Consider the following 25,629-nt stretch of genomic DNA (forward strand, 5'->3'; position numbering starts at 1 on the left):
AATAGTTGCTATGAATTGATGATATTTTTTGTGGGGAAAATAAGCTATTTTAAAAATAAATAGTGGAGTCCCTCACATTCTAACTGATTTTTCAAGCTGTTACTATGTAACTTCTGCCTGTGGCATACTGTGTTAATCTGTATAAGAGATGTGTCATTTTATATTTGAAATTTTTTTTTTTACAAATTTGCTGAGTCATTCTAAGAGCAAATTCCTACAGAGAAAGATTCCTTTCAGAAAGAAAGTACAGTGAGTCACTTCCTCCCCAGGGCAGCAACAAGGCAGGATTCCAAACTAGCTCTCTAAATAGCATTACGTTGAAGGACATGCTTGCCAGTCTACCATACGCCGCCAGCTATGCAATGTGCAGGAGGCATGAGGGCTTAAACAGTGCAGCCATCATCCCATGATCCCAAATAGTATAATCAAAGGATTACGTATATGTAAAATACTGCAGGTCAGTAAGAGGCTGGGCCTTTCCAAGGCATCTGTTGAGCATCCAAGGATAGCAGCAATTCCTTCCCACCCTCTGGAGATAGACCAGATAGGAAGGATGGTCATATAATTAAGGCATAGAACTTTGATTCAGGAGATGTAGATTCAGTTCCTGGCTCAGTCACACACTTTCTGTGTGATTATGAGTAAATCACACACTCTCAATTCTCCACTTTTTGTCTCGTCTATTTCTATCATAAGCTCTGGAGACAAGGAATGTTCTTACTGTGTGTTTTACAGTGTTTATCAGAATGGGGCCCAATCCTGGCTGAAGTCTCCTAGTGCTACACTAAAACAAACAATAAATAATAATTAATTGAAAGACACTTAGCCTATCTCCCTGCCTAAGGGAAGTACACTACGTTGCAATTGCTAGGTAGATGGGAAGTTGGAGAATAAAGTGTAAAATATTAACGATGAAAGATTAGGAAACCTCCAGTCTCCTCCAGAATGCACACTATGGTAGGAAAAACGTGCACAATGGGTTACAGATTTTAGACTATAAGAGCTTCATTCCAGTTACTGTGTCTTATTTTTATGTTCAGAAAGCATCTAGCATACTGTGGGTGGTACCAGAAAGAAACTTCAAAGATCTTCAAAGGCACAAAGGGCAATTACGTGCCCAGTTCCCACAGAAAGTCTCCATTGATGCTTTCTGAAAATCTCCCCCAACAACAACATATCACAATAGAAAGTAATGCAATGAGCACACAATGCAGTATTATAATTATAAAGTATTTTAATTTTTTTAAATGATCATGAAAATAACCATATTTTATAAACCAAAATATATCTAATCCGCCTGTTCTAATATTTTAGAATGATTAACAATCAATTCATGCATTATTTAGAGAGAGATGGAATTATCTCTGTTAATTGTTTGGAGTTTTCAACTCATTTTGGCACTATGTTGGTTTTTACAAAAACAACCAACAATATTATTTATGCTTTTGATAAGGGACAAGAAGTTCAGCCATTATTATTGATTTTTCCAAAGCATTCAGTGTGATGGGCCATTTTATTAAATGAACTTGAAAAAAATAATGTTAGCTCTGACTCTTTGGGTTGGTAGCAGAGCTGAAATAAAGAGTGATAAATAGGATGATTTTTATTTGTCAGATAAAGTCTATTACTAAAGGAGTCCCCCAGGAGTCTATTTTAGATTCCCTCATTCTCTTAACAGCAACAATATAGTACAGGCAGCTGCAAGCTCCTGAGTTCATCTTTATATTGATGACACTATTTTGTATTCTGTAGGTAGGCCATTATCGGCAGTTATGAATGAGCTACCAGAGGATTTTAATAAAGTTCAGCCAACGTTTTTGGATGGTTGCAAATGTGATTTTTGAAAAATACAATAAATAATAATAAAAGATCAGAATCTGGCCTAATTGTACTTCAGTCGGATAGCTCGCAGGAGTTCTTGTCTACACTTACAGTGGTGCAGTAGTGCAGCTGTAGCACTTAGTGAAGATGCTACTAATGCCAACGGGAGAGCTTCTACTGTCAGTGTAGGTACTCCACTTCCTGAGAGGTGGTAGCTATGCTGATGGGAGAAGCCCTCCTGTCAACATAGCCCTGTCTACACCGTGGGTTAGATTGGTCTAACTACATTGCTCAGGGGTATGGATTTTCCATATCCTCGAGCAACACAGTTATACTGACGTAAGTTTGCAGAATAGACCAGGGCTCAGTACGGCAAGCCTGGCTTGGTGTTCTTGCATTATATCCAAGTTACTGATCTCTGTAATACTTAAGGAGGGGAGGAAGATGCCTTTTATAGAGGAAAAAAGAGGAAAACTGCAGATTAGGAAGGTTTTAATAACCATTGGTCATACAGTAAGTATTGGACAAGAAGAAACCATTTAAATTGATACACAAAGGTTTAGCAAAATGACTTGGCAATCAATTTTTGGAGGATTTCAAACTTCTTATTGTAATTTCCTTATCACCTCATACTTCCTGGGGTACAGGATATAATATAAAATGTACATTATTAAAGGGGTGGGCTCCCAAACTTATTTCCTGAGCCCTTCCAGGTGGTCCAGAGAGCTGGGCAGCAGTGTACTGCTGTTGGCTCTGCTTTCTTGTGTGCAGCCACAGCCAAGATGTCTGAAAGCAGGATGGCTACTGCAGCATAATAGGCATTGCATCTGCCATCCACGTGCCATCAGCGGCAAGAGACTGCTCCCACAGGGAACAATCAGGAACCTGATTGAGGAACCCGCTGCTTCTGGAGGTGAAGCTACTATGGTGGGAGGCAAGAGCTGCTGCCACAGCCATCACTGCCACTCTGGTAGGAGTGCACTCAGGAGACACTGCCCAAGGACCTACAGATTCTGGAACAGCTAGCAAGGGAGCTGTCATTGCTGAAGGAATCACCAAGAGCCATCACAGACAATCATGATCAAGCCATTGAATGAGATAGCAGTGAGGTATTTCAGGGGAGGAAGGGGTTGGAGAGGTCAGAATTGGGGTGGGAGCCAGAGAGCCAGAATGGGGAATCCTGGAGTAAGGACCCTGCATAGGGAAGAAGGCTGGAGCAGGAAGGTGCTAGACAGGTAGAGCAAGAAGATTGTTTGATTGGAGGCATTTGCATGGACAAGAAGAGGCTGGAGCAGAGACACCGGATGGACAATAAATTTGAATTAGAAAAACAGGGGAAGATTAAGGAAGCCTGAAATGAAAGGAAAAAAGAAAGTTTAGAAAGTTTCCCCAAGCTCTAGGCTGCCCATATGCAGCCAAAGAGAGTTCATAGAATCATAGAAGATTAGGGTTGGAAGAGACCTGAGGAGGTCATCTAGTCCAAACCCCTGCTCAAAGCAGAAGCAACCCCAAGGGACCATCATGATTATCTAGTCTGACGTTCTGCACATTGCAGGCCACACAACCCACTCCTGTAATAGACTCATAACCTCTGGCTGAGTTACTGAAGTCCTCAAATCATAGTTTAAAGGCTTCTAGTTACAGAGAATCCACCATTTACACTAGTTTAAATCTGTAAGTGAGTCGTGTCCCTGCTGCAGAAGAATGCAAAAAACCCTCAGGGTCTCTGCCAATCTGACCCAGGGAAAAATTCCTTCTCAACCTCAAATAAAAGAACATAAGAATGGCCATACTGGGTCAGACCAATGGCCATCTAGCCTACTATCTGTCTTCTGACAGTGGCCAATGCTGGGTGCTTCAGAGGGAATGAACAGAACAGGCCATCATTGAGTGATCCATACCCTGCCATCCACTCCCATATTTTGGCAAACAGAGGTTAGGGACACCCAGAACATGGAGTTGCATTCCTGACTATCCTGGCTAATAGCCATTGATGGACCTATCCTCCATTAACTTACCTAAGTTTTTTTTAACCCTGTTATAGTTTTGGCCTTCACAACAGCCCTTGGCAATGAGTTCCACAAGTTGCCTTTACGTTGTATGAAGAAATACTTCCTTTTGTTTGTTTTAAACCTGTTGCCTATTAATTTCATTGGGTGACCTCTTGTTCTTGTGTTATGTGTAGGAGTAAATTACATTTCCTTATTCCCTTTCTCCACTTCAGTCAAGATTTTATATCTCTCTATCACATCCTCTCTCAATGGTCTGTTTTCCAAACTGAGAAGTCCCAGTCTTTTTAATTTCTCCTCATACAAAAGCTGTTCCACATACCCCTAATCATTTTTGATGCCCTTTTCTGTACCTGTTCCAATTCTAACATATCTTGTTTGAGATGGGATGACCAGATCTTCACACAGTATTCAAAATATTGGTGTACCATGGATTTATATAGAGGCATTACGATATTTTCTATCTTATTATATATCCCTTTCCTAATGGTTCCTAATGTTCTGTTAGCTTTTTTGACTCCTGCTGCACATTGAGTGGATGTTTTCAGAGAACTCTCCCCGATGACTCCAAGATCTCTTTCTTGAGTAGCAAAGGCTAATTTAGACTCCATCATTTCGTATGTATAGTTGGGATTATGTTTTCCAATGTGCATTACTTTGCATTTATCAACATTGAATTTCATCTGCCATTTGGTTGCCCAGTCACACGGTTTTGTGAGATCCCTTTGTAACTCTTTGCAGTCTGCTTTGGGCTTAACTATCATGAGTAATTTTGTGTTGTCTGCAAATTTTGCCACTTCACTGTTTATCCCCTTTTCCAGATCATTTATAAATATGGTAAACAGCACATTCCCAGTATAGACCCAAGGGGCACTATTTACTTCTCTCTCCATTCTGAAAACTGACCATTTATTCCTACCCTTTGTTTCCTATCTTTTAACCAGTTACTGACCCATGAGAGAACCTTTCCTCTTATCCCATGACTGCTTACTTTCCTTTAGAGCCTTTGGTGAGGGACCTTGTCAAAGGCTTTCTGAAAGTCTAAGTACACTGTATCCACTGCATCACCCTTGTCCACATGTTTTTTGAACCCCTCAAAGAATTCTAATAGATTGGTGAGGCATGACTTCCCTTTAGAAAAGCTGTGTTGACTCTTCCCCAACAAATTGCGTTCATCTGTGTGTCTGAGAATTCTGTTATTACTACAGTTTCAACCAATTTGCCTGGTACTGAAGTTAGGTTTACCAGCTTGTAATTGCCAGCATCGCCTCTGGAGCCTTTTTTAAAAATTGGCATCACATTAGCTATCCTCCATAATCTGGTACAGCAGCTGATTTAAATGATAGGTTACATACCACAGTTATTAGTTCTAAAATTTCATATATGACTTTCTTCAGAATTTGGATTAATCCCATCTGGTCCTGGTGAGTTATTTACTGTTTAATTTATCAAGACACTACAACATCACGTAATCTTCTTCCACAAGTCAAGCCTCCCAGATGCTTCTTCATGTTAGTTGCTGTTTCTGAATTCCCTCCAATTTGTCAACAATTTGCAAGTGTCCAGAACTACAGGAAGACATTTACTAGACACTCCTGCCCATGCAAAAATAATATTGAAAATAATATAGTATTTAAAGGTAGATAATTTCATGCAGAGAATGAAATCATGACATTTTAAACTGGACAATTGCTATTACAAATATTTCCAGTAACAGTAAATCTGCACCTGTAGATTCTAGCCTTGTTTTGTTTCTTGCTTTCTATCTGAATTTCATGATGGACAGTGCTGCTGTTGCTAAGAGTTTTAGTTTGCTTTGCCTCTGACTACATTTAGCTTTAGGTCAAGAACTTATACAATAAACATGCCATGCAGTGCGCCTCAGAAACAGTACCTCACAGTGCTTAATACAAGTAAACATAAAATGAAGAATAAACCAATGCTACTGTACACTTAAGAGTAAGATATACCACATTTCTAATTTTGAGTGAGAGTGCTCTATCAAAGAAATGCTGAATAAATGATGGAACTAGAATCCACTCCTTTCTAATGATTCTAAGAAGCTGAGCTACAAAATATGAATGAGGCAGTCGATGAAATGTCACAGTGGTGATCAATAGGATCTTAAAGTCAACACTAGATACTAGTGGAAGCTAAAGTAAAGACTGTAGGAGCGGAGTAATATGCTGGCGAACTCTGAAGTGTACAACTAAGTGTGATAATGAACATTTATATTAGAAGGACTTTTAAAAAGTGCAAATACAGTAATCACTTTCCAACACCTTTCCAATTTATCAGTATTCTCTATTTAAATTAACTTTACCGCAAGTGATGAATCGTTTCAGATCCTGAACTCATGCACAGTATAGCATGAGAAGACAAATTCATTTGGCAGGCATCCACACTGGAAACTGAATAATCATAGTGTTCACCTTGCAAGCAATTAATTATGTACCTTACCCAGAGTATGCACTGAGTATTTTAGAAATTCACTGAGAGGGAAACTGTAGTTCAATTCCCTGTTCTCTCATTTGGATCAAAATATAGCAACACTAATATCTACCAGCAAGTTGCTGGATATTAATGTGCTAGATGAATCAACATTTATCATGTCAGTATCTCTGCAGGAGAGTAAAAATTCACAGCAGACAAAAATTACACATGTCAGTGGAACTTTGACTGGCAACAGCATGGCTCTCCTTTAGGGAAGCATATCAAATAGCCTGCCTAGTCAAGTGGCAAGAATCCCCTTTAGCTAGATGGCCACAGTTAACCTAAAAGAATGCAGATGACAATGGCCAAATATGATTTTGTAGTGAACTGTGATGGGGTGTCTATCCCACACAGGACCTGATGGTGTTAATGTGGACCTGAGGGTAGGAATAAATTATCAGTTTTCAAAGTGGAGAGAGGTAAATAGCAGGGTGCCCATAGGATCTGTACTGAAACTGTTCAACATATTCATAAATGATCTGGAAAAAGGGCTAAACAGTGAGATGGCAGAGCTTGCAGATGGCACAAAATTACTCAAGATAGTTAAGTCCAAAGGTGACTGTGAAGAGTTACAAAGGGATCTCACTAAATTTGGTGAATGGGAACAAAATGGCAGAAGAAATTAAGTGTTGATAAATGTAAAATACTGCACACTGGAAAGCATAATCCCAATTATACATACAAAATGATGCGGGGGAGGGTTAAAGTAGCTGTTACCACTCAGGAAAGAGATCTTGCAGTCGCTGTGAATAGTTCTCTGAAAACATCTGCTCAATGTGGAGCAGCAGTCAAAAAAAGCTATCAGAATGTTAGGAATCACTAGGAAAGTGATAGAAAATATGACAGAAAATATCTTAATGCCACTAAGGTACACCCACCCCTTGAATACTGCATGCAATTATGGTTGCCCCATCTCAAAAAAAGATATATTAGAATTGGGAAAAGTATAGACAAGGGCAACAAAAATGATTAGGGGTATGGAACAACTTCCATATGAGGAGAGATTAAAAAGACTGTTCAGCTTAAAAAAGAGACAACTAAGGGGGGATATGATAAAGATCTATAAAATCATGAATGGTGTGGAAAAAGTGTATAAGGAAGTGTTATTTACCTCTTCACATAATACAAGAACCAGGGGTCACCCAAAGGAATTAAGAGGCAGCAAGTTTAAAACAAAGATAAGGCAGTACTACTTCACACAACTCACAGTCAGCCTGTAGAACTCATTGCCAGGGGATGTTGTGAAGGCCAAAAGTATAACTGGATTAAAAAAAATAATTTGATACATTAATGGAGGATACATCCGTCAATGGCTATTCAGCTATGCAACCCTATGCTTGGAAGGACTGCCAGAAGCTGGGCCTGGATGACAGGGGATGGATCACTTAACTGCCCTATTCTGTTCATTGTCTCTAAAGCATCTGGCATCAGTCACTGCTGGAAGACAAGATACTGGGCTAGGTGGACCATTGGTCTGACCCATATGGTCATTCTTATGACATGGTCTTTAATTATACCATCACATACTATTTGTTCTACCTTTTTCTCCTGACTTCTTTTTTTCCCCCTCATGTGGGGGAAAACAAATTTTTGCCTTGGAAAACATACAACCAGATCTAGTTTTTAAAAAATCACTATTGTCCTTCATATTTTCTAGCATACTGTTGCCTGTGCTGGAAACCCCCTTCCTGAACTGATTCACTACATCTCAACCATTTACTTATTCAAGTCATTCCTTTAGATAAACTCTTTCCAAAAGATCTATAAAATCCTAGTCCTCCATATGGAGTATAAACAAAGATGTTTAAAAAATCCAAGTAAAAGTAATGAAAGCTAACAAGATGTATGCTACACTGGTCAATCACACTGCTCTTCATTACATCCTATTCCCCTGTCTCATACTTTGGTTTTCCTCTTATCTGAAAGGCACCATGCACATAGTTGCTGCTACAGAAATAATAACTTCTTGTTAAAAAATAAAGTAGATGTCTACCACAATTAATACACAAAAATGGTCCTTGCTGTTGCTCAGTATTGAGGTCCCTTTCAGCACACGAATATGCCTAATGTTCACTTCTCTCTCCTCCTCACATTCCCAGTCTCTGATTACAAAAACATTATGATTCTAGAGAATACCCATGGCCTGTCCAAACTACAGGCTATTCCAGTAGGTTTAGTATACATTTATAAGCCTTGAACTAGGACTCATAATAGAAGTGAGTGGGAGGCTTCACTAGTCTGGGCAGAGAGAGGAATACCAGAGTAAAACTGCTTCCTCTTTGTGCAGTCGGCCATCAATTGCACAGTGCAGCAGCTGCCAACAAGGTGAGAACAGGCAGGTCCAGAAATGTGAGATGGTGGTAGGGCCAAGAAGCAGCTGCACAATTCCAGTCCTAGGTGACAAATTCCAAGCCCAGAAGGGGCCATTGTGACCATCTAGCTGACCCTCCTCACAAAACAGCCCATAAAACTTTGCCAAAAAATACCTAGAACGTATCTGACAATTGCATTGCAAGACCTATCAGGCAGCTTTTAATCCATTTAATGCATGCAAGGTTAATTTATATCCTTTTAGTTTTTGAATCAAAATGTCGTGTTGTATGAAATCAAATATCTTACAGAAGTTGAAGTATATGACATCAACATTATTACCTTTAACAACCAAACTACTAATCTCATCAAAACTAGATATCAAGTTAGATTGACAGGATCTATTTTTCGTACATCCATGTTGATTGGCATTAATTATATTACCCTCCTTCAGTTCATTATTAATAAAGTTCCATATCAGCTGCTCCATTATCTTCCCTGGGATTGATGTCAGACTAACAGGCCTATAATTACCCAGGTCATCCTGTTTACCCTTTTTATATATTCATACAATATTAGCTTTCTTCCAGTCTCCTGGATCTTCCCCTATAAGTGTTCCAAGACTTATAGAAAATCAATAGTAGCGGTCCAGGAAGCTCTTTAGCCAGCTCTTTTAAAACTTGGGTGCAAGTAATATGGATCTACTGACTAAAAATGTCTAACTTTATTAGCTCCTATTTAACATCCTTCTGATATACTAGTGAAATAGAAAATATGACCATCATATGATACGACTACAACAACATCTGTTTCCCCTCCCCGATTCAGAACAGAAATATTTATTGAATACTTTTGCTTCTTCTTACTTATTATTGATAATTTTACCATTCATCTAGTGATGGACTAATATCAATGTTAAGATTATTTTTCTTCCTAATATACTTAAACTCCTTATTAGCTCTGCTGGCCATAGATTTCTCTTTGTTTCCCTTTGCTTTCTTTAACAATTTTCTACAATTCCTAGCTTCTGATTTTTTAAATGTTCTATATAGAACAGAAGAAAGAGAAAGTTGATAGTAAAGGAAAGTAATGGGATGGTAAAGGGGAATATATCTAATTTTATAGCTGCCTTCACTTCCTCTCTAAACCAGGTCAGTTTTCTAACCAATACAGCCTTCTTCCACAATCGTGGGATTGTGACTTTTGGGAAAATGAGTACAGTTTTGTTAAACAATTCCCAATTATCTTTCATGCTTTTCTATTAAATTCTTCCTTCCAGCTCTTCTGGCTCAATTGTTTTCTGCTTTGTGAAACTGGCCCCTCTAAAGCACCAAGTATATAGATATATATCTAAAAAACTGATCTGGACTTAGTTTGTTTTCACATTATAGATGTGATCAAGTCATACTCACTTCTACGCAAGCTACCACTGATTTTTAGTTCTGTGATCAGTACCTCTCTCCTGTCAATAGTTGCTTCTGCATCTACATGGCAATCACAATGCTGTCTGGTCATGGGCTACCTTTTTAGGTCCAGGGTCCCTCTCAGTCTGGACCTATGGATTCTGCTTTAACCCATCCCTGTATCTAGGTGATAGGAAAGAGATATTGCAACTGTCTTTTCCTCTACAAAACATAAGTAAGGAGTCTTATCCCAGAACTCAAACATTTTTAATGAATTTATTTTGTCAGTGATCTCTGTGCAATGATGCTCTTCAAGAGCTCTCTGAAAAGGGACATTTGCTTCACAACTGGGCCATAAAACACCCATACCTTGTTGCTCAGACCATGCACTGTGTGTTTCAATCAGCTTTTTGAAGATAGACAATTTATTTGAAATATCCTCAGTTGGGGTGCCAAGTGAAAACAACAAGTCCTTCATCGAATCAAATGTGTTCACTGGCTCAAACATCTGACAGGTACTGCTGCCTGTTAAGAATGATGATGGGGTTGACAGCGCTGAGGCTTTACTGAAGTGAGTGGATTTGTCACATTTATATTTTATTTCTAAGCTTTACTGAAGACATTCTGAAAGTAAAGGATTCTTTGGTTATTTAGTATTCAAGAGTTTCAAAATGGATATGGACCAACTCACTGAAAAGCAACTTTTTATAGGCCAGAAAGAAAAAGCAGTTCTAAAAAACTGCTTCCAACTTCTGCTGCTTTCCAGGGTCCAGCTCCACCCAAGGAAAATGAAAAGAATCATAGGTACCTGCAATTAATTATGTTAAATCTGTTTGTCCCTTTAACTCTATACCACAAGGAGAGAATTCAAGATGGCAGGAGACCTCCACCCACTGGAGAATGGGAGATAAGAAAACCAGATAACATCATTTGAAAAAAGGTAATTGAGAAATCAGAAGTGTGATTTCAGTAATATGTGAAATCAGACCACTTGATGCACAGGGAAGAATATACTAGTTGTATTTGCCCCACAATATACACACAACTTTCACTAAGATCAATAGGAATCACATGCACAAATCATGGATAGAATATCACATATACAACACTATTTATTAAATACACAGACACTCCTATTTGGATTTTCATTTCAATTGCAACAATTTAATGGCTTGAGATACACCAAGACAACAAAACGCTGCACTGGGTATTCATAACACAAAAGTCTGAATTCCTGTAGTCAATTTGCACCATCTTTCATAAATTAAAAGGAGAGTTAGTAAACCAATCTTTAAAGCACTAGGTTTTACAAGTGATAAATATCTGGTGTACTAGTTCAAGTCTCTTATTTTTCTTACTAATCCATAGTATAAAAACTATTTGCAAAATTTGCAGAATGTCGTCGTACAGCGTAAACAAAAAACAAAACAATAATTTAAATGTGAGAGGTAGCCATTGATGGATGCCAGATTGTGCTTAGCCCTGCAAGGAGATAGAGTGGGCACAAGCATTAATGGAGTCTAGTATTACCATAAAACTTTCCAAAGGAGCAAAGCCAGGATGGGGCCATGAACATGTCCCTCCCCTCTATAATAGCAATCACAGCCATGCCGATGTATAGGCATGCGAGAAGGTAGCATTAAAGCCACCAAGTTTTCTTTTAGTACCTCAAAATCACAGTTTCTGATAAAGGCTGCTCCCAAATCTCAATTTACTTTTACAAATCAAATGCTTTCACACCATTATATATCTCCTACTGTTAACTCTTAAAAGTAGCCCTTCAAAGTTCAATCCAGCCTGTTAGTGTTTTTATGTCAAGATCTATTTTTTCTTGTCTACTGTTTCTTTTCAAAGACTTAACAAGTGTCTAATGGCAATCATCGCAAAAATGCCAGACTGACATGGAGCTTAACAAAGTGATCTACTGAGGATTCATCAGAGTAAAATTGTCAAAACTGTATAAATTAAGAAATGCACTGATGTCGTGTCTCTCTCTACTCATAAAATAAAATGTTATCTTCAGATGCAGAAACCATTTTAAAGGCTTCTGCATCTAGAGAATAAAGCATTCAGAAATGCACAGCATAACCTTTTACAATAACATCTTACAGTACTAATCACATAGAAAGGATAAATACATTAGTGTCACACTAGTGTCAAGCCCATTAACCTTATTTAGACAAACCTCAAAAGCATAGCTGCCAAGTCCCCTCAAATGAATAAATGAGCTTTTGTTAGAAGGCCATTAGATTCTTCCATGGGGAAAATTGTGGGTTTGCTCTCCTTTCTATATTTACATCATTATAAATGAAAGCAAAATTCCCCTCCGCATTTCAAAATGAGGTTTTATTAATAGTGGGACATATTCAGTACTCATTTACACCAATAAAACTCAGTTGGTTCCACTGAATGGAGAGGGATTATTAGCTCTTGCTTTTACATGCAATTCTTTTGTATAACAGTGTGCAATGGTATTTGCCTTTTTATTAGATTTCATACTGAAAATTAATATTCATGTTGTAAGAAACTATGGTGGATGCATGACACTATGATCATCTGAGATGATCAAACCTAGAACATTCACCATTAGAAGCGGAAGGATGCAACTGCACAACCTATCACCTGAGCTAAAGGAATTACTCCATTAGCTATCAATAAGCAGTAGGCTGTTATAGTCACTGGTGCCAGTCACTAAGGGGACACATGATCACACATACTAAGCCAATGCATTACACTACCATCCTAAATAGTCTTCTGCATTGCTGTGCCATTTGTTCAGCATGCTTCCATTTTTTATTATTATTTAGTAGTGTTCTTCCCTAACATCCAGATCCATGGAAACACTTAAGAAAATGAACTTTAAGCATGCATTTAAAGTTCAGCAGGTGTTTAAGTGCCCTTCCTGAATAGGGATGCTTTCCTGAATTGGGGCCTACATTTTAATTTTGCCTCTTACTATATTAATATTATATTTTTATTAATTGCCCAGTACTCTAAATGTTCTCCAGGTCTATTTGAATTTTCTGCTATTATCTAACTCCAATTTTAGTACCATCTGCAAATCCTTATTGATGCATTACTCATTTCATTTTCCAGCTCAATTATAATGACATTAGACACTACTAGTCCCAGGATAAGGAGTGTTTAGTCTGCAAAAACCTGCAGTACTTCTGTACAAACAAGTTAGTCTGTACAATATACAAGGTCCTATTTAGAGAGTTTCTAATGGCTGAATTTTTCCATTCCTTCTTTGAGTCTTAATCTTCATAAGAATTTATTTTATATAGTTGAGATCCTTATGTCCAGCCATTTATAGTAGCTTTCAAACACTCACATTTATTGATAGCTTACAAAAGAAAAACAGAACAGTTGAAATGCCGACAGAAAGAGTGTTTAATGTAGAAAACTCAGGAATTGCTCATTAGTGGTAAAACATGAAGGTATGAAAGATAGTGCATGCAAGTGTCACCCACCAGCTGAAACACTGCAGTGGTCAAAGGATTTAGGGGAGCTAATGACATATATGAAATGGTATTTTAGTACATCATCACAGTGAATGAGCAACTTGCAAGTGGGCTATACTTCTGAATCCTCACAGTCCTTTGCTAAATCATTCTTTCTAACAATTAACTTGTTTCTTTTTAAATAACATGTGTCCCTACTGAAGGATATATTGCAAAAGCACTCCTAAGAGTGATCACTTTAGATTTAACTGCTTCTGAAATTAATCCATAAACACAACTTCTAGCATCAGGATATGAAATATATCTGTTTGGGTCATTACTCTACTAAAACTTTAAAACAACATTTAACTTAGGTACAAACTCAATTTAAACAAATTAGGAAAGAAATTCTAATCATATGTTGCACTGGAGTTGAGGACATACAATTTATTACCTGTTAGGAGGCTGCCCTGAAATTTATGGTCTTGCAGGGATTTTTGTTAAATATTCTTTACACATCTTACATGCAAAATGTTTGTATTTTACAAATCCTTTGCATACTATTCAGTATCCATAAAAATAATTAACTATGAAATATTAGTTCTTCTAGGACTAACAGATAACACAATGTAGGGTCATAGTCATTTTATAATCTAAACTTCTCTACTTGAAATTCTTTCCTATGATTAACATGTAGATATTCAAAACCCTATCACATCCCCTAATTACACATTCTTAATTACTTCTGTCTTAATGGTTGCATAGCTATACTTAACAATGCAATGCAACATTTAAAAAAAAATAATAATGATGATTTAATTAAATATAACCAACACCAGTCCAAACTTGTTTGGTCATCCTTTTTATCTTGGATAACATGAGCTAATGAGAACTACCAACTATAGCAAATGTTTAATTCTGATTTAGTAATATTTCTCTAGCTCCATTTTATTTAAATATTTTAATAAGAATTTAACAGCTTGAAAGTTGTTAAGAGAGTAAATAAAAATTTCTTTTTTATAGGGTACAGGCATGTTGCTAAAATTGTGTGTCTTATGAAAGCCTATGAAAAAGCATTAAAAATGAACTGCTAATTAACTAGATCCAAATCCTCAGTCCTTATTTCTCAATAAAGCAAATTTTGGCCTGTAACACATTCACTACTGGCTAGTCCTAAGGCGATATAATACATGCATGTGTTTGCAACACAAGTAGCAGAAAAACAAACCAACCAAAAACTAAAACCAGATATATACCTTCTCATACAATCCAGTGCCCGGATAAAGAAGTCCTTATGCAGTTGATGTTCATCTCTCAAGATTGAGCACTGTTCTAGTGTCACTGACATGGATGTCCGGTCTTTGGCACTTTTGCAACAAGTGAAACGGATTCCATTTAGCTTGCGGCAAATCTATAAAAAACAGACAAATGAAATTATTACTGTTGTGCATCCTATCCACTGTAAAGGATAGCATAAAATGAACTCACGTGTTTTACAGTTAAAGAGAGTTTACATCAAGGCTAAACTTTCTTTTTTTTTTTTTCCGGTTAAAACTAACCCAACTCAAATGGAATTCAATCATTATGTTTCTGCCATGTGATCCTAAGTAGTTTAGTCAATGATCATCAGACAAACTGGAAAAGGAGCCAATAAAGAAAACTATTTTCTTTTACTGTCACATGTACTACTGTAATTAATGTTCACCTATACTTCCAAATACCAAATTAACATTAGAAGTATTTCAGATAAGCTTCATTTCTAAGAATGAAATTCACTCTGGCCTGGAGGACATACACAAGGTCCTCTGCACCATTTAACCTCCAGGGTGAAGTTGCACTGAGGACGCTGTTAGAATTGACCCACAGGCCCTGTCCAGAAAGATATATCATGTTAGAAAATGTATTAACAAACATGTTTTAACTAACATGATGTTAAATATGCTTTTGTTCTTTGTGTAGGCAGGGACAAGCCATGTTTAAAAACGTGTTAGCTGGTCATGATTAATCCTGGGGTCCATTCCTAAGGTTAACCATGACTCACTAATGTGCTTTTATCAACATGACTGTTGTTATCTACACTAAGAAGAAAATCATGTTTCATGTTAAAACGTGTTAATGAACAATGTCTAATGATGTATTTTCCCAATGCAGAGAAGGCCACCGAGGAGTTTTTATACCAAGTGTATGTTGTGGAGAGGGTGCTTGTGCCAGACCTTCGCAGACTGGTACATATAGTGGCAATGGGGTCCTGAGGAGGGACCATGGAATCCATGTTTTTTAGACATGTCTGTGTAAACAGTACAGGCAAGGTTGCAGCCTCTATTTTAGACAATTTCATCATCTTAAAAACCAGATCTTAAAGCCCTTCATTAGCACAGCAGGTCTATAAATATCTGCCATCTGGGGAAAAATGAGGCGGCTATCAAATGGATTTTAGCAGGGCAATGTGTGCTCTCTCAGACACTGTGGCTGGCAAGTGATTGCAGCTGGTCAGTGTTTGAGATTACTGAGCATTTTTGAAATATTGAAGACTACAATAATAAGTACATAACTTCAGCACATTTGATGCAACAATCCTCTGGCCTTGTGCCTTCAGCCATTTGAAGTGTGTATTAACAGCCTCATAAAATACAATGTGCAGTGTCTTATGATTCCCTTTTTGTTGTATATTTCATTTTTAAGTCTTGTTTTCTGATTGATTGCTATTAACCGTAATGTATATAGTACTATTAGTTGTGTGCCACTTTTTACAACCGGTTACGTGTCAGACAAGGAAAAGGATCCCTGTGCAAAGTAGCTGAATATAGATGAAAGACCGAAGATACAATTAGAATACAAATATATTTTGTGAAGGGCAGCACAGACTGACTTGGAGGTCATAGAAGCACCATCTAATACTCTCAGGTTTATTTTTTGAAGTAAAATTAGAAATTGAATGTGGCCCAACAATCAGGGGTGCTGCTACAGAAAGCGACACTGACCAGGCTGCGCTTTTAAGCACGTGTATTCCTGACCCTTCCGTTATCAATTACTTGCATCGCTGCCCTGGGCTGTGTCAGTTTTTGTTTAACATTTTTCTGTAGGATCATTAAAGAGATCCTGATTAAGCTTTTTAAATTAAAATATGAAACTGAAAAGAGGCCAGGATTTGACAGAACAGATGTTGAAGGGAAAGGGATTTGAAATAGAACAGGGCTAGGTAAAGGGCTAAGGAAGATTTAATAGCTAAAAAACCACGAAGCCCTACAAAATGTATATTGTCCTTACTCTTAAGTATGAATAATAGTAGTCATTGAAACGACTAAACTTACCAATTACCAACCTGTGGAATCCGAGATACTATAGTATTTCTTTATATTTAGAAGAAGTAGTAATTGTGGTGAAACGGATTTCCATTATTGGTAAAAGTTAAAAGGAAAAAAGGCTTTTACTGTTTTTCCCTACTCTCTGTGATGTCCACCTATTTCATTTATAGTTCAGGTGTATGAATGCTTAATATATGAATGAAGTGATATGGTGAGGAGATACCGGATACCTAGGATTTTGATGGTAATGGTAATGGTTTTCAGGATTCTGACCCTGTATTGAAACCATACTTATGAAGTATCAGGGGGTAGCCGTGTTAGTCTGTATCTACAAAAACAACAAGGAGTCTGGTGGCACCTTAAAGACTAAGGCTAGGTCCACACTACCCGCCTGATTCGGACGGTAGAGATCAATCTTCTGGGATCAATTTATCGCGTCTCGTCTGGATTGATCCCAGAAGCGCTCCCCCGTCGACTGCGGAACTCCAGCTCACCGAGAGGAGGAAGGGAATCCCCCCTGGGCTTCTGTAGGCAGCATGGCTGGGGTGGGTGTTTCCCCTCCGCTGTCGACGCCTGCGCCGCGTGGCCCCGCAGTAAGTAAACTTAGTTCGATCTAGGAAACGTCGACTTCAGCTACGCTAGTCTCGTAGCTGAAGTTGCGTTTCCTAGATCGATCCCCCACCCCAGTGTGGACCAAGCCTAACAGATTTATTTGGGCATAAGCTTTCGTGGGTAAAAACCTCACTTCTTCAAATGCATAGAGTGAAAGTTACAGATGCAGGCATTATATACTGACATATGGAGAGCAGGGAGTTACTTTGCAAATGGAGAACCAGTGTTGACAGGGCCAATTCAATCAGGGTGGATGTCGTCCACTCCCAATAATAGATGAGGAGGTGTCAATTCCAGGAGAGGAAAAGCTGCTTCTGTAATGAGCCAGCCACTTCCAGTCCCTATTCAAGCCCAGATTAATGGTGTTAAATTTGCAAATGAATTTTAGTTCTGCTGTTTCTCTTTGAAGTCTGTTTCTGAAGTTTTTTTGTTCAATGATAATGACTTTTAAATCTGTAATACAATGACCAGGGAGATTGAAGTGTTCACTTACTGGCTTATGTATGTTACCATTCCTGATCTCCAATTTGTGTCCATTTATTCTTTTGCAGAGGGACTGTCTGGTTTGGCCAATGTACATGGCAGAGGGTCATTGCTGGCACATGATGGCATATATCACATTAGTAGATGTGCAGGTGAATGAGCCCTTGATGGTGTGGCTGATGTGGTTGGGTCTTCTGATGGTGTCACAAGAGTAGATATGGGGACAGAGTAGGCAATGAGGTTTGCTACAGGGATTGTTTCCTGGGTTGGTGTTTCTGTGGTTTGGTGTGTAGTTGCTGGTGAGTATTTGCTTCAGGTTGGGGGGTTGTCTGTAAGCAAGGTCTGGCCTGTTAGTCTTTAAGGTGCCACCAGACTCCTTGTTGTTTTCATACTTATAAAGCCATTCATAGTTTTCAACCTTCAAACTGTCCAAAGTATACACAATGAAAATATGTGAAAAAGACTGAAATCTGGAACATATTTCTTGTCATGACAAAAACTGACAAATTATCCTGGTTTCTAATTCTAACACCTGTTTAAGGATGATTTCTCCCTTTGTGAATTAAGAAAACCAATTTTTAAAAACAGAAAACCAGAGGGAAAATTCCATCATGTGAAAATGTAATAAGCTCCCAACATTAGCAGTACCAAAGGGTCATCAGTAGAATATGAACCCTTGACCTTCAAATACAGACCTCTACCACTTGAACTAAATGAGCAATTATTAACCTCTAAGTGACCAGCCAATACGAGAGGATCTGAGCCATACACTCTGGGTAACACAACTATTTACTACTAGACAGCAGATGAAGGAGAATCTTATCTTACCTTAGCGTTTTATATTGTCACCCACCACTGTAGTATCTGAGCATCTCCCACGTAAAATCAATAGTGAAGTCCATAGTGGCTTTTTGGCTTTCTTCCCTTTTGGGGTTAAAACCTCTGCTTTATTGCAGGGGGGTGGGTTAGGTTGGATGATTTATTTTTATTAGGGATGTCAAGCGATTAAAAAAAATAATCACGATTAATCACGCTGTTAAACAAAAATACCATTTATTTAAATATTTTTTGATGTTTTCTATATTTTCAAATATATTAATTACAATTACAACACAGAATACAAAGTACACAGTGCTCACCTTATATTTATTTTTATTACAAATATTTGCACTGTAAAAAACAAAAGATATAGTATTTTTCAATTCACCTAATACAGTAACTCCTCATTTAACGTTGTAGTTATGTTCCTGAAAAATGCAACTTTAAGTGAAACAATGTTAAACGAATCCAATTTTCCCATAAGACTTAATGTAAATGCAGGGGGGTTAGGTTCCAAGCAAATTTTTGGGGGGCAGAAAAAAGGCATTATATATTGTACTGTAGTGTGGTGGGGAGGTGCCCCGGCTTACCGCTGGGGCTCAGGGCTGGAGGTGCAGGGTCTGGGAGGGAGTCAGGGTGCGGGAGGGCGCTCAGGGTGGGGGTGCGGGAGGGGGTTCAGGGTGAGGTAGGCAGGAGGTGCAGAACACTTACCTGGGGCAGCTCCTGTTTGGTGCAGTGGGTGTGCAGGTGGCTCTGCGCAGCGCAGCACCGCCCCTATGGCCACAATTCTGGGAGCCACGATTCTGGGAGCTGCTCCCCATCCCCGCCCCGGCAGGCAGGGCCACCCGGAATGCAGGGGCTTTAGGGGCTGCAGGACCCTGGGCTAAGGGGGCCCCAGGGCCCTGGCCTGCAGCTCTAAAGCCCCTTTTGGAATGCGGCCCTGCGAGCACGGGCCGGAGCACTCAGGAGCTGGGGCAGCTGCGCAGCCAGTGGCCAGAGAGAAGCGGCGTGTTCCCCTTCAAAGCGCCGCTTCTCTCCGGTCGGCTTTGAAGGGGAAAATGTGGCTTCTCTCTGGCTGCGCAGCTGCCCCTGCTCCTCCTGAGTCCTACAGCCCGTGCTCGCAGGGCCTCATTCCGAAAGGGGCTTTAGAACTGCAGGCCAGGGCCCCGGGTCCCCTTAGCCCAGGGCCCTGCAGCCCCTAAAGCCCCTGCGTTCTAGGTGGCCCTGCCTGCCGGGGTGGGGGGACAGCTTCCCCGCTCCCTCCCTCCCAGAAAGTCCTAAGCGCCGCCAAAGCCCTGGGAGAGAGGAAGGGAGGGGAAGCAGGCGGAGAAGAGGAACTTGTGCAATGATCCCTTGTAAAGTCAGCCAAACAACGATATAAGGGAGCATTGCACAACTTTAAATGAGTATGTTCCCTAATGGAGCAGCGACGTAACTTCGAAACAACGTTAACCGGGAAGACGTTAAGTGAGGAGTTACTGTACAAATATTGTAGTGCAATCTCTTTATCATGAAAGTTGAATTTACAAATGTAGAATTATGTAAAAAAAATAACTGCATTCAAAAATAAAACAATGTAAAACGTTAGAGCCTACAAGTCCACTCAGTCCTACTTCTTGTTCAGCCAATCACTCAGACAAATAAGTTTGCTTCTTGTTTACAATGTCACCTGAAAGTGAGAACAGGCATTTGCATGGCACTGTTGTAGCCGGCATCACAAGATATTTATATGCCAGATTCATATGTCCCTTTATACTTCAACCACCATTGCAGAGGACATGCGTCCATGCTGATGACAGGTTTTGCTTGATAACCATCCAAAGCAGTGTGGATTGACGAATGTTCATTTTTATCATCTGAGTCAGAGGCCAGCAGCAGAAGGTTGATTTTCTTTTTTGGTGGTTTGGGTTCTGTAGTTTCCGCATCAAAGTGTTGCTGTTTTAAGACTTCTGAAAGCATGCTCCACTCCTCATCCCTCTCAGATTTTGGAAGGCACTTCTGATTCTTAAATCTTGGGTCGAATGCTGAAGCTATCTTTAGAAATTTCACATTGGTACCTTCTTTGTTTTTTGTCAAATCTGCAGTGAAAGTGTTCTTAAAATGAACAACATATGCTGGGTCATCATCCGAGACTGTTATAACATGAAATATATGGCAGAATGTGGGTAAAACGGAGCAAGAGACATACAATTCTCCCCCAGGGAGTTCAGTCACAAATTTAATTAATGCATTTTTTAAAACGAGCATCATCAGCATGGAAGCATCTCATTTGAAATGATGGCCGAAGCATGAAGAGGCATATGAATCTTTAGTGTATCTGGCACGTAAATATCTTGCAAAGCTGGCTATAAAAGTGCTATGCGAATGCCTGCTCTCACTTTCAGATGATATTATAAACAAGAAGTGGGCAGCATTATTGCCTGCAAATGTAAACAAACTTATTTGTCTGAGTGACTGGCTGAACAAGAAGTAGGACTGAGTGGACTTGTAGGCTCTAAAGTTTTACATTGTTTTATTTTTGAGTGCAGTTATGTAAAAAAAACCCACATTTGTAAGTTGTACTTTCACAATAAAGAGTTTGCACTACAGTACTTGTATGAGGTGTAATGAAAAATACTATTTCTTTTGTTTATCATTTTTACAGTGCAAATATTTGTAATCAAAACCAATATAAAGTGAGCACTGTACACTTTGTATTCTGTGTTGTAATTGAAGGCAATATATTTGAAAATGGAGAAATCATCCCAAAATACTTAATAAATTTCAATTGGTATTTTATTGTTTAACAGTGCGATTAATCACTATTAATTATTTTTAATTGCGATTAATTTTTTTTAGTTAATCGTGTGAGTTAACTGCCCTAATTTTTTATATTTGGGTAGGAGATGGGTAGATAGAGTGTCAGTGTTGTGAATGTCATTCTTGCTTTGGTGGAAATGCTTTTTTTTTGGGAAAGGAAGTAAGTGTTAGCGTTGTTAATGCTGTAAAAGCAGTTAGGAAAATGAATCTCTTTGCACTACTCTTTCGAAGTCTATGAGTCATAGCAAATGTTTGAAGTGCATGAGTCACAGGGAAAGCTAAGATGATGGATTGTCAGTAAAGGGTGGGAAGGATTAAATCCCAAATGTGTGCTCATAAAGTATAAATACAGAGCTGGCTAGTGAGAGAGCCAGTTTTGGGCTGAGGGGGATCCCAGGCAGAGCAAAGGAATGAATAAAGACAGGGGAATTCGTCTTGTGTGGAAGATGAGCAGTGAGGGAAGCAGGCTGATCTATTATTTATAAGAAGACTACATTAAATCCAACCAGTTAAATTAAACAAATTTTTAAAAAATCTTAGTTTCTAATTTAAGGATAAAACCTAGGTCAAACTAATACCTTGTCATAGAGTAAATCCTCATTACAGCTCACATCAAAGGAAACACCTGCTCAATGCACACCAGCAGTAAAAAAAAGCGCATGCTTGAATGTATACAGAATAAGATACAAACTATTCAGACTAAAATATATAAATAAATGGTTTCTCTTCACTTTGAATACTGTGCTCAGTTTTGCTCACTTCATCTCCCAGAAAATGTTGCACAAACAGAACAGAGAAGGCATACAAATTATTAGAGGCTTGGAAAGTCTTTCAGATGAAAAGAGATAGCAAAAATTAGGACTGTGTCTAGGTTAAAGAGGAGAGAGAGACATATAAAACAATGAACAGTATAGAGAAAATAAATCAAATGCTCTTATTAACCCTCTCTCACAATATAAGATCAAGGGGACATCTGGTGAAATGGAAAGAGGATATATTTAAAACTGATAAAAGGAAATACTTTTTACACAACACAATTAATGGAACTCACAGACATAATGGAATTCAGTGACACAAGATATCACTGAATCCAGGACCTTAAATATCCATGGTTATGTTAGGATAAGAGAAAAAATCTCTCACACGTCGGGGCCTAAGCCAATTGCTAACTGGGGTTAGGACGAAAATTCCACTATACGCAGGTTATTTCATAATTGTGCATTATTGGGGTTCTTGCAATTTCCTCTGAAGCATCTGGGTTTAGCCAATGTTGGAGAAAGGATACTGCAGTAGACAGACCTCTAGTCTTATCCATTGTAATTATTTCTATGTTCATATATAAGTGAGAGCATAGTCTGGCTTCATGGGAAACACATAAGTGTATCTGAGGGCAGAATTTGGCTTTCACCCACCACTCACACAGTGATCACCTTTATATTGGCAGCATCTGCCAACATTTGCCATGCAATGGTATCAGAGATAACTAGTTTCCCTCTGCCCCCAATATTTAGAATAAGAAATGTCTGTGGTAACAGTTGGCAAATGTAGACTTTCTGTACATTAAATGTAGTCCCATTATAATGAGCAATAATATATTTACTGCAATAATCTAATAAATCCTTTACACCAAGAAATTGTGACTTCCCAATACAAAGATGCTAACATACTATGGTATAAACATCAAGAGCTCCAGACTTGTTAATTCCAGGGGGTTATTTAAAATAGGGTAGTATAAGGGCTATACATTTTAGTGAAGGGCAAACTTTTAAGTGGTTGTAAAGCAGCAAAACATTTTTCTCCTCTAAGAAAATATGTTAAAGATTCACTGAATGGATGACAAAAGAAACCTCTGGAGACATGAAGTGAAAATAAATCCTGTCCTGTTCTTGGTAGATTATTTGAGTCCCATGCTGATTTATCTTTTACTTCTTCTGAGAGTAATGTTGTATGATAATTGCAGAATTCCTATCGGAAAAAGACTTACCTTTTTATACACAGTTGATTTACATTGTAATACATATGGTTACATTTATTACCTTACTACAAAATAGTATTAGCAATATATAAAACGGCAATAACTTTATTACTAAAAAGAGTCTGTGTGTCATTGAAATCTTGTTGTTTCCACCGTTAATGAAAGGTAAAATGTCTTTGCCCTGTATAGTTCGTGTATTTGAAAATGTACAGAAAGAACTTGTGTTTAGACTACTGTGTGCTAAAGGCCAAATTTTCTCCTGGTGTAAACTTCCATAGCTCCATTGAAATCCATGGCACTGTGCCTATTTACACAAGCAGAGAATTTGGATCCAAACTTTACATTGCCAAGTTATAAATTACACTTCTTTGGATACCAATACTAAGCACCTGGATTTCAAAAATCTATACAGTGTGAGGTCAAATCCTGACTTGTGTTCCACAGCCTGCAAGAGAACCCTCTTGACAGCAACCTTGGAGATATACTCCATGGCCACCTAACCATGCACTCTCCCTCAGAGATGTGTTATGTGTAAGGAAATTATGTTGGTGGTAGGTCTGTTCTCCTCCTTGACAGTCATACATGGCGGTCTCTCCCTAAATGAGAGAGAGTTGGAGAAGGAGAAGGGAGATTGAGCAACCCCCATCCTACATAGCTGGCTGACAGCTATAAAAGTGAGCTCTCATTTGGGAAAGACAGGGCCTTTTGAAACAGAGGCTCCGTCTCCATCCTCTCCTCAACAGGCAATTGAAGGTAGAGAGAACACTGTGGGCTTTTAGTCCCTTAGGCCTGTTTTTTCAAGGAAAATTTTTCTGAGACCTCCTGCTTCATGAGGCCCCTCTCTCTTGTATACAGATTGCTATTCAGGCGTTTACTGTGTAGTCCAGCCACGGAAGAGATGGAGCAGAATCTGTGCCTTCTCTTCCCTCTGCAGGCTCTACTGATAGTAACATAATAGACCTGACACCAGTAACAGTTAGAATAGAGAGGAAATAGTTTGGACCATTGGGTATTACACAGAGAGGAGCAGCAATAAGAAACTATCTTTAGAGCAGAGGTGGGCAAACTACGGCCCGTGGGCCACATCAGGCCCGCGGGACCGTCCTGCCCAGCCTCTGAGCTCCCGGCCAGGGAGGCTAGCCCCGGCCCCTCCTCCGCAGCCTCAGCACGCTGCGCTGGCAGTGCTCTGACCTGCCGCTCCTGCCGGGCAGTGTGGATGGCATGGCTGGCTCCAGCTGGGTGGCGGGGCTGCGAGCTCCTGCTGCTCTGAGTAGCATGGTAAGGGGGTGGGGAGTAGAGGGAATGGATAAGGGGCAGAGGGTTCCGGGGGACAGTCAGGGGACAGGGAGCACGGGGCGGTTGGATAGGCGTGGGAGTCCCAGGGGGTAGGGGTGTGGATAGGGGTTGGGGCAGTGGACAAGGAGCAGGAGGATGTTGGAGGGGGCGGAGGTTCTGGGGTTTCAGGGGACAGGTAACGGGGGGTGTCCTGGGGGACCTGTCTGGGGGCGGGGGTGTGGATAGGGGTCGGGACAGTTAGGGGGCAGGGAGCGGGGGGGTTATATAGGGGGTGTGGTCCCAGGGGGCAGTTAGGTGTGGGGGTCCCGGGAAGGGGCAGTTAGGTGACAGGGAGCAGGGGAGGTTGGATGGGTCAGGGGTTCTGAAGGTGGGAAGTGGGAGGGGGCGGATAGGGGGCAGGGGCCAGGCTGTTTGGGGAGGCACAGCCTTCCCTACCTGGCCCTCCATACAGTTTCGCAACACCAATGTGGCCCTCAGGCAAAAAAGTTTGCCCACCCCTGCTTCAGAGGAAGAAAAGGCTTCTCCCTGATTTAATTCCCCAAACACTGGTCAGAGTTTGGTGGGGATATCACCCGGGAGGAAGAAAATTGGAGACAACACACCAGTATTCGGTTATTTCAGCATGAGGCACAGAGATTCTGGGGAGCACATTCAGCACCGAGGAAGCCTGTGAGGAGGCTCAGTAAGGTTGAGGAGCAGGCTCAGTGCAGACAGAATGTTTGCATTTTTTTTTAAAAAGCACCAAGCCTGTATCAAACTCTATGGAGCATAATTCGGACTGCAAATAGTGATTTCAGATAGCTTGGAACTCATTGAAATCTGAATAGATTGTCACAGGGACAGCAAAGGACTCCAGGACCC

At 39.6% G+C, this 25,629-nt stretch overlaps 1 protein-coding gene across 3 annotated transcripts in view; it reads right to left on the reverse strand.

Moving 5' to 3' along the window:
* The window catches only part of INPP4B (inositol polyphosphate-4-phosphatase type II B), a 301,350-nt gene that overhangs the window by 22,869 nt on the left and 252,852 nt on the right, over nucleotides 1–25,629 (reverse strand). For all 3 annotated transcript variants that reach the window (XM_034771368.1, XM_034771367.1, XM_034771370.1), the window contains one exon: nucleotides 14,736–14,890. In XM_034771368.1, the coding sequence (XP_034627259.1) occupies nucleotides 14,736–14,890 (155 nt within the window). The remainder of the gene's footprint in view (nucleotides 1–14,735; nucleotides 14,891–25,629) is intronic.

This window comes from Trachemys scripta, chromosome 5 (assembly GCF_013100865.1).
Source record: "Trachemys scripta elegans isolate TJP31775 chromosome 5, CAS_Tse_1.0, whole genome shotgun sequence".
In the NCBI taxonomy this organism is placed as follows: Eukaryota; Metazoa; Chordata; order Testudines; family Emydidae; genus Trachemys; species Trachemys scripta.